Source organism: Channa argus, chromosome 6 (genome assembly GCF_033026475.1).
Source record: "Channa argus isolate prfri chromosome 6, Channa argus male v1.0, whole genome shotgun sequence".
NCBI lineage: Eukaryota > Metazoa > Chordata > Actinopteri > Anabantiformes > Channidae > Channa > Channa argus.
In genome coordinates this window covers 25,366,763-25,376,452 of record NC_090202.1, presented here as the reverse complement: position 1 = coordinate 25,376,452, position 9,690 = coordinate 25,366,763, and the positions used below count along the sequence as shown (strand labels likewise).

The 9,690-nt window shown below is 40.6% G+C and overlaps 1 protein-coding gene across 6 annotated transcripts; it reads right to left on the bottom strand.

Annotated features, from left to right (window-relative positions):
* Window positions 1–2,378: 2,378 nt before the first annotated feature.
* On the bottom strand, window positions 2,379–9,140 carry LOC137129311 (galectin-4-like). 6 transcript variants are annotated; one of them, XM_067508305.1, is made up of 16 exons: window positions 9,009–9,140; window positions 7,151–7,239; window positions 6,709–6,913; window positions 5,791–5,904; window positions 5,662–5,703; window positions 5,544–5,570; window positions 5,395–5,442; window positions 5,260–5,286; window positions 5,152–5,178; window positions 5,024–5,059; window positions 4,849–4,884; window positions 4,673–4,699; window positions 4,551–4,580; window positions 3,449–3,537; window positions 2,861–3,026; window positions 2,379–2,747 (listed from the first exon to the last, which is right to left on the bottom strand). In XM_067508305.1, the coding sequence occupies exons 1-16, from the start codon at window positions 9,048–9,050 to the stop codon at window positions 2,601–2,603; spliced, it is 1,152 nt and encodes a 383-aa protein (XP_067364406.1). In that variant the 5' UTR covers window positions 9,051–9,140; the 3' UTR covers window positions 2,379–2,600. The 6 variants fall into 6 exon arrangements, with proteins under 6 accessions (XP_067364406.1, XP_067364408.1, XP_067364410.1 ...); XM_067508307.1 differs by lacking the exon at window positions 9,009–9,140 and adding an exon at window positions 8,561–8,584; XM_067508309.1 differs by lacking the exon at window positions 9,009–9,140 and adding an exon at window positions 8,217–8,437.
* Between the last annotated feature and the right edge of the window lie 550 nt (window positions 9,141–9,690).

Genomic DNA, 9,690 nt, shown 5'->3' with positions numbered 1-9,690 from the left:
ACCCACTCCTGCGTCACTATGTTTGCTTTGGAAGCACATGATGCCCATTAACCTTTGACCCAGCAGAGGAGTGGCATGACTGAAAAGTGTTCCCACCAGTCAATGAGTGTCCCTCCTACACAGTGGTACACAAAGCATTCAGATGCAATACCTCACTAAAAGTACTGCAAAATAGAAAAAATACTTTGTCACCACCACAATTCACATTTATTAGTGGAATGGCCATTTTACTGGAACCATTTTCATCAAGTGACTGGTCAAGATGGATCTGATTTGCATATAATGTTGGTTCATCTATAACTGTGCACATTTTATCAGCTCACATTTGTATGAAAAGTGAAAAGTACATTTCCACTGAATGTAAGTGAAAAACAAGTACCTCACATTTGCTTTTATGTACAGCATTAGACTAAATCATTTTCTCTACTATCTCTAAATTATTGTTTTGAAACTCTTACAACATAAAATTGTAATCGCTTCCTACACACACAGGACTAGAAAATCAGCAACCAACCAGTCATTTATTTTATTACCTAGATTAAACTAATTGTAGGAGGGTGTGTGCATGATTCATAAAATATTCAGACAGGCCCGAAGACATAGAGAAAACACCACAACCTTAAACCACCCAGTGGTTTCAGTGATATAGTTTCATGGGTCAGCATGAGCTTTACCTTGAATGTATTTGATGGAGGTAATAGGTTATTTCAACTTTCCAAAGTAAACATGCCTACAGGTCATATACCTGTATATATATGAACAATCTTTGAGAGAACAATAGATGTTATAGAGATACATGGGTGTTTCCTGAAAAATCTAAAGCTCAGCGATGTGCTTTGTGATATTTGATTAAGATAATATTCTTCCAAAGCCTCCGTGAAACTCCAACAGTGACGCCTGAGAGGGTGAGTTTAATGTAAAAGGCAAAAAAAAAACAAAAACCCAGACCCAGTAATCAGTTTAAAATGTTTTTAAATGCAGACATAAGCATAGGATCAGAGCCATTTTGGTGCTGTAGAGTAGATTATGGTCATATGGTCTTTGAATACTGTGCTTGTATTTGGTAACAAGACAACATACAGCGTTCAAATCTTATCCAAAGTCTCTGGTAGCTTTCATTTATAACTGGACATGTCTGGACTTTGCTGCAGAGGCATCTCTGGTATCATCAAATCTTACCTGCCGAGAAACCTCACGAGAGCCGCACCTGAGGGCTTGGACGCCTTTTCATGAAGACAGTATCATTGTGACAAACAGAGGATAAGATAAGATTGAACTTTATTGATCCCACAGCGCGGAACTTTCGCTCGTTAAGCAGCTCACAGAAACTGAGCCTCCACCATCTGATGAGAGGTTTGTCCATAATGGCAAACGTCCTCCCCTCACCCACCTCCTCCAGAGTCCAGCGGGTTGCCCAGACACCAGCCTTCTCACCAGCTTGTTGGTCTGTCAGTTCCCATCAATCAAACAATGAACATTTGTTTTTCTGTATTTTCAAGCAAAAGGTGCCAATCGCAAATTTTTGCAAATATTTCTTTATTTTGCATTTATTTTTCGGGGGGGGGGGGCTTGTAGCAGCGTCCCCTCCTGCAGGTTGCCCCCTTGGTGACCACCTATATGGCCTATGCCAAAATTATGGCCTGTAGGGTTATGTCAGAATTATGTAAAACCGCCATACTTAAATTAAATGTATGTGTTTGCAGTATCTGCGTGGGGCTTATAATTTTTTAATGTAAGTGGATGTAAAGTGTGTCCGTTTGGTGGAAACAACAAGGATAAACTGTTATCGTAGAGTCAGGGACTGGGATTTAACGCTGGTTTGATTGAACTACACAACAGTAGAAGCGGCACGTGTGCAAGTTGGTTTTTGGCTTCGGCGAACTACGGAAACAATAGAGAAGGGAGAGGAGGAGGAGGAGGAGGAAGACCAGGAACAAGAGCAGTCATGCCAGGTTTAAAACAAACAAAAACACATTTAAATAGGTGTAGCAAAGGTTTTAATATGATTAAACCCTCTAGTTCTGGTTTTAAAAAAAAAAAAAAAAACCGCTTGGATTTCGTAAACCTGACAGTAATCGATCCTAGATGTTACAAATGCATGAATCCATGTCTCGGCATCGGCGAAGGACAGGAAATGTCCCATTTTGGACACAAAGAGCAGTTGATATTATCCTTAATGTACAAATCACATTTAAAAACACGTTCGCAAACCAGCGTGTCAGATGATGGAGCAGCACTATTGACGACTTCATATACACACAAAAAACTTCAACAACGAAGTTTGTGTCATAAAATGTGATTTTGCTATGATTCAACAGCGGACACGGGCTGCTCGAGGTTCCGTATGGCTTTTCAAACTGATCAGACAAACTAGTGAACTTGTTTAATTTGCTTTTATTTTGTCCATTTGTTAGTGTTCATACCAAGTGAGACAGTAACATTTATTCAGTTACCAAGTAAGAAAAAGACAAGAGATGAGGGGACATTTCTTTAGATTCGTGATCAAACAGGAAGGACAATGACTGACATGTCTAACATCATACCGAAATCAGACCTCAGCCGACAGGTGTGTGTGTGTGTGTGTGTGTGTGTGTGTGCTCTCAGAAGTGGACGTAGGAGATCTGCACGTCGCCTTCGATCTCCAGCATGTCAATTTCGTGAAAAGCGTGGAAGCGGTGGGAGTAGTCAAACAAGGGCTGTCCATTCACAAACACCTTAAACTTGTGGCGCCCACAACGAATTGAGATCTGAAAAAATAAAAAAATAAAAAAAAAATGACAGGAAAAATCTACACACCGCTGCCCCACACTCATTCATGTGAGGGAGTGGACATGAAGACGGCAGGATCGATCGTACTTACATCGAAATACTGTCCCTCCATGAAGGGGTTCATGCTGAGCTCCATTTCCTCTTGGCCCCAGTTTCCTCCAAACATGCTGTTTCTCGTCAAGATCCCCTCCCTCAGCCTGTGGTTCATGTGGAAGACAATGTCCCGGGACCTGCTAGCCACAAAGTTGATGCACATTCTGCAACATACAGAATCAGGAGGACAATAAATGTGTGTTAGCAGTGTGTGTGTGTGTGTGTGTGTGTGCGCGCGCACACTTGTATACATAATAAAATAGTCCTCCGATATTATTCTATATCTATCTATCAGGATGTTGGGGACATTTGAGTGTTGCTGCCTGAAATGCCTCGTTTAACAACAGCTTTTCTTATTAAAAAAAAAAAAAAAATGCGATGCATGTTGCAGTGTTTCTAATGATGTTTTAAATTGAAAGGCTGCACAGAAATTGCAGGGGATTGATAAGTGTTAGGATAAGTGTTGCAGTTGCTAAATAACATTGCCACTTCCTGGAGGGACTGGATGTTTAAAGCGAGTATTGGAATCCTTGGTTATCGCCCTCATGCTGTACAGTAAATTATACACATGATGACAAGCACACACCTACTACCTCCGTAAGGCACCATGCCTCTGATGATGATGGTCCTTCTATGGAACATCCCACGTGGGATCATGACAGAGAAAGGCAGAGTCTTAAAGCAAAGAGCAAAGACACAATGAGATGCTCAACATCAGACAAACTCAAACCAGTGATGCACAAGAGACTAAAGTAGCCACTGCACACTTGGAACAAACCGAAAAGACGTCGTTCGGCTTGACCGGAAGGTGACACCAGTGGAAATAACATGCTACATAAATGAAAGTTTATTTATCTGAACTCGGCTTTCAGCAGGCAGAAGACTTTGCACGCTACCACGTCTGCGACAACCAGGGTTACTCAAGAAGTAAAAGAACACTGTCCGTGACGTCACTGGTCGAGGTGGTTCGATAAAGCAAGTCACATTTACGGTGTAAACACTCCACAGCTGTGCACACAAAACATGCAGTATTTGTGCAACCAGAAGGTTAAACGTGAGCACAAAGAATGGGATGTGGGGGACACAAACTGATCGAGGAGTTTCCGTTTTTACTGCATGCTGCTGACTTAATGATTTGACAATTACTGTGCTTGTAGCTTGATTATATGAAATGGCTGTTACGATGCACTGGAGTTCGAGTGGTTGTTCTTTACTGTGGCCACAAGAGGGCAGGAAAGACACGTATGTCTACAATACCATCAGGTTAAATGGCATCTCCACCTAGTGTCGAGTTCAAAAAGGAGACGTAGGTTAAAGTTGCTTCTCATATAAAAAAAAAAAAAGAAATTAATACAAATCTATGGAACGGTGAAGAAATGTGTTATTACAGCCTTATGAATAAACTAAGTGCAAATAGGAAGCACTATGACAGCTTAACGACACCTCTGTCATCCACAACAATGACATTTCCATTGAAATTGAGGATGTAGTGAAAAAAAAATTCCAATACTGAACTATATAGTTTATTATGTGGAACGACACCCGTCTCTGTATTTAGACCCCTAACTGCCCTCAGCTCAGTAGCCTTTGCCTCTTAGCATACGAGTGTGCACAACAAGGGCATCAACAGGTCCAGTGAAGAAAAAAACTTAAAAACAGAAATTGGCCATCGGAATGATTTTACTTACAGGGTGGAATATTGGTTCCCCGCACATGCCCTATAATCATATTAAGAGACATAGAATTAAGTTGAAATAACACAGGCTGTATAAACAGAGGATGAGTCAACTTTTCAATGCAGTGTTCTCACCGGCAGGTTGGGTCCTGGGAATTCACCCTGACAGAAGAACAAATCGAGTCATTTGTGAAACAGCGATGCCCCAGTTCACTCACTGTCATCCAGTGATTGACTACATGCCAAATCTGTTCGGGCTAGTTTAGCATAAATCAAAATGCGTAAATAAGAAAAAAGGAATTGTTTCATACCCCCATAACGCCACCCATCCCTGCTGGATATCCGCACTGCAAAGAAGCACACGGTTTGCAAATTACGTTTGATATATTGTAATTTTGTTCTGTGATAATGTTTGTTCCAATAACCCATATGAATTCATTCGAATCTGAGCACGGACACAGATCAGAAATTAAAGTATGTACTTACTCCCATACCAGGTCCTGGAGCTTCTTGATATCCTCCCTGTTGTGAAAGATGTGAACGTGTCCAACATGATCAGTGCTGTGGTCAGTTTAATATCGGTGAACAAATGACCACTAACCCTACATACTTACTCCCATTCCAACAGGGTACCCTCCTCCCTGGCCATAATTACAAAGCAGTTAGTGATATTAATATTCATTATAATTATCTGTAAACATTTCCACAACAAAATAACATACCCCGAAGACTCCTCCTGCATATCCTCCCTGTTGATGAACATGTGAACATGTTGAAAAATCACACTTATACAGAATTTAGTTGTATACTGATACTTGAAAACGTTACTAGCATTTTGTTCTTTTCGGTGTACTTACTCCCATTCCTCCACCCACTACAACATCCACCCCGCCTGGGTATCCTCCCTGGACATCATTAAGAAGAAACATGGGTTTATTGACACACTATATGTTAAGTGGTACAGGATAATTTTTGTATATATTTCTTTATACCAACAATCACATACTCCCATGCCAGCTCCTGGATATCCACCCTGTTTACAAGTGATGAATATATCAAATATTGTACAGCATTAATATTTTACATTTTATTAGATGCCAGGATAATAAAAAATGTATACTTACTCCCATTCCCATTCCTCCACACATGCCACCACCCATTCCACCCTAAAAACAAGTGAAACAGCACTTTACATTACAGCATGTAGGAAAAAAAACAAAAAACAGGGTTAGTAACAGAAGTGGGTGCCTCACCCCGATGACATTAATCGTCTGGATGGAAACGTCTCCTGTGATGTGCAATGCATACACTCTGTCGAAAGGGATGCGGTGTTTGAAATGGTGGAACTCATTCCCATTGATTCGGAGCTGCAACAACACAACGTCATCACGTGTACATGAATTATGGTGGAGATATTCACAAACCCAAATTCAGCACAACAAAAGCAATAAAAAAAAAATAAAAAATCACCAAAAGATAACGGCTTTCCCCTGTTTAGCATTTAAATAAACTTCAAATCGACGTTTATGGCGTTTCTGTGCATTTGCTCTCTTGATGGTTCCAGGAAGCCTCCATCAATCAGATGCTCATGCGTAATCAGTGGCAGCTGCTCCACCTACTGAGGGGCCTCCTCCATGTGTCTCGTTGTCTCAGCCAGCAGACTGTCGGCCCAGAGACTCCTCGCTGCTTGTCGTATTAAATTTAAACATTTGTTCAACTAAATATAGTTTCTTTCTCTATGATGTTTTTCTTTGAGCCGGGGTGGTAACAGTTCATTATTTAGTATAGTAGGGGTGGAAGCAGATGTTGATTCATTTGTCAGCTGTAGCACCTGGAGGCTGGTTATTAACAAATAATCACTGCGAATGTAAAACAACATACTTCACGTAATAATATGAAATGACTGAGAGATATTAGCCACACCATTAAAGCCGCCTGGTGGCATCGCATCAGATAGATGCAGGTTGTGACATCTGTTTATCATGGCCAGCGTATTTTTTTTTTCCCCCAATGCCAACCTGAAAAACCTCCAGTCGGTGTAAATGTGGTTGGCGGCTGTTCTTATCGGCGTTGTAGAGCATTTTAAATCATTTGTTAAATATTTTTTTAAAACTAAACGCAGGGGTTAACATTAGGTGTTGCCAATTGAACAAAACACATTTACAGCTGACCTGGTAGCCGTGTGAAGTGACTGAGATCACCATTTCAAAGCCCTGCCCCCTACAAAAGGGCATACGATGAATCATTTCCTCAGACTCCCAGTATCCATTTTGGCAAGAGTTGAAGACCACCTTGTCCCAGCCATCAAATCGAGGGCTGAAGTGGAAGGCAACATCGCTGGACTCGTACTCGCCACAGAGCAAGTTGATAAAGAATCTGCCAAGAGTAACAACAGGTGAAGCAGCGATAGCATATCAAAGATTACTGAGCTGGCTGATAAGTCTGGTGCAGGTGGAGCTTGGTGACCTGCTTCACCCAGAATGAGATTGCACAAGTGGATTTCTTGATTTTGATTACACATTTAATATGGCAGTTTCCTGCTTCCAGGTCCAGGACGTTTAAGAGCTGCACATGTTCTTTTCTTTATGTTAAATGTTTGCTTTTGAAACTCACCTGGTAGTATTTTCAGGAATGAACCCATGGAGGTAAATGGACATCCCCTCCCTCAGCCCTCCAGTTATGGGAGCCAGATAGGGAATCGTCTGTACGGTACATAAATATATTCAACCACTCTTCCCTTAAATCTCAGTCAGTAAAACATTATTTATACAACAATGTTCAAGATGGAATTATTGGCCATAGAACAATTGTGTAGCAATATATTAATATAGTGCTTTAAATGTATATTCAGCCTCCTCCTTGTTTTTTCTCTTTTTGTATTAAACTGTGGCAATACATTCTCACTAACTCTTCAATGTGGCCACTCCACTGTTAAGATCTGAGAGATTCTTAAAAGGAGCTTTTAACCATTTTTGGTTGACTGAGGTCTATGAGTGAGGAGACGTTAGTTAGCCCATGAGTAGAGGCATTGTTGGTTTTAAGGTCTGTATGGAGATTGTTGAAAGCAATAATTCAGATATTACCAAAATGATCCTTTAAGATGACTAGTTAGATGTCAGTCATTAATTGCTCGATATACTGACTCTGATTTTGTCCTGTATTTCAGTTTCTTAGTTATCTTCTTTGAAAGCAAATGATAATTTTAGTAGGGAAAAGCTTAATGTACACTGATAATTTGCTCCTTTTAATGGTGAAAATAATTTGAAAAATTTTTCAACACACATGTATTAGAGTCAATACTTTATTTATAATGTTGCAGAGCGATTGTGATTCTATTCTTTCCATTTAGATCCAAAACTTATTGGTATTTGAATTTAACTGCAAACAGTAGCCAAATATCAATTCTTAATTTACAAACTAATCATAAAAAGCAAAAGTCGTTTTGTAGTACGTTTCTATTGTAGTTGTATTTTTTTTCACTGCCTCGTGGAATTTATCCATGTGATTTTTATTATGTTTTCTTTCCCCTTTTTTACATTACATTAAATATTTTTTAATTATGGTCTTTAAAGCACACAGAAAAGATACGTGGTTCGGGAAATTAAAACGCAAGAAAACTCTTCAGGAAAAAGTTGACAACTTCCGGCCATTAGCAAAAGTCAGCGATGTTGATGGTCACCTGCAGAGCAAAGAGGCCGCAGAACACACGGGAGAAAAAAGTGCACGCTGCAGTTAAATTAACATAAAAATCCTGGAGGGCTGTGTCCGTGTTGATTTGTGTTCCAGCGTCTGTGAAACAGTCAGAAAGCGACGTTTTATTTCTCTGATTTCCTGCTTTTCTCGCTTGTTGCTATTGAACCGTGAAGGAGGCAAGTGGATGGTGCGTTTATTGTCTGCAACGGACAAATTAATTGAGAATCTTAAGAGTATTAGTAAAAAATCTCTTCTTCTCCAACTTTGTCACTGTTCACATAGAGGGGACAAAGGACAGCGGTAAACGTTGGACAAAACCTGCAAAAGTACCTTTCTCATGTAGGATTCGAAACCTTTCGTTCCTACTGATGAACCGTGGAAAAGAACCGGGTCGTTCGTGAACGCACCATCACTGAACGGTGCGGACTAATACACGGATCCGCTCTGCAGCCAAAACGAGACGTTTCAAAAGTTTCACTACGTCAGAAAAAAATCCCGTTTTTCTGCATCATCCTCGCTTATTATTTTTAAACCAGTCGACCTAAAGGTCCTTGGAAATGTGTTAATTTGAAATGTGAACACATGAGTTTGTGCGTTTCTGTTTTTTAATGCAAATAAAACCCTGCTGAATATTAAGTCCCTAATTTGGAGTTAATACATCTCAATATTGACTAGGAACTAGCTTTAAAAATAAAATAAAAAAATCATTCATTTAAATCCTAATATAATACAATTTCCCAGGAAGCTGAACACACAGACGGGTGTAGCAGCTACTTGCCGGGTTGTAGATGGGCTGGTATCCAGGAGGAGCCGCAAACATGGTGTCGGCGAAGGAGAAGAACAAGCAGGGAGAAGTGGAGGAGGCGTAGCTTTATACAAGGGAGGAGGGAGTGGCACACCAGGTTACTACACCTGGGCCTACGTCACACATCTTACTGCGGAAGCATGTGACTCATACTAAAGTAAAAATAGCAGTTCTGTGTTGTGGGTAAAAGTCACTCAACATGACCACAGTGTTTGATTATTAAAAAGCAGGTTTTTGCATGGAGTGGTCAAGGTGGAGCTAGTTTGAATTTTTAATTTTTTTTATGAAACACTGGTTATCATGGGCAGCACGGTGGTGGAGTGGTTAGCATGGCCACCTCCCAGCTAGAAGGTTGCGGGTTTGCGCCCCTTCCCAGCTGTGGCGTCTCTGTGTGGTGTTGGCATGTTGCTGTGAGTTTATCTCCAATTGCCTGTAAGTGTGTGTTACTCTTTTCTCTCTCCACTTTCCACTCACCCCAACCGGTCAAGGCAGATGGCCGCCCACCCTGAGCCTGGTTCTGCTGCAGGTTTCTTCCATTAAAAGGAGTTTTTCCTCTCCACTGTGGCCTAGGACTTGTCTTTACAGTCTTGACTTTATTCTGTAAAGTGCCTTGAGATGACTTTGTTGTGAATTGGCGCAATTTAAATAAAGTTGA

Bases quoted from the DNA above. Each gene is read 5' to 3' on its own strand.
- LOC137129311 (XM_067508305.1), bottom strand. From the start codon at position 9,050: ATGTTTGCGGCTCCTCCTGGATACCAGCCCATCTACAACCCG. The intron at 5,179-5,259 runs GTATGTTATTTT...AATTATGGCCAG, and splicing joins ATGCAGGAGGAGTCTTCGGG to GGAGGAGGGTACCCTGTTGG. The intron at 4,885-5,023 runs GTAAGTACATAC...GCTTCTTTGCAG, and splicing joins CTCCAGGACCTGGTATGGGA to TGCGGATATCCAGCAGGGAT.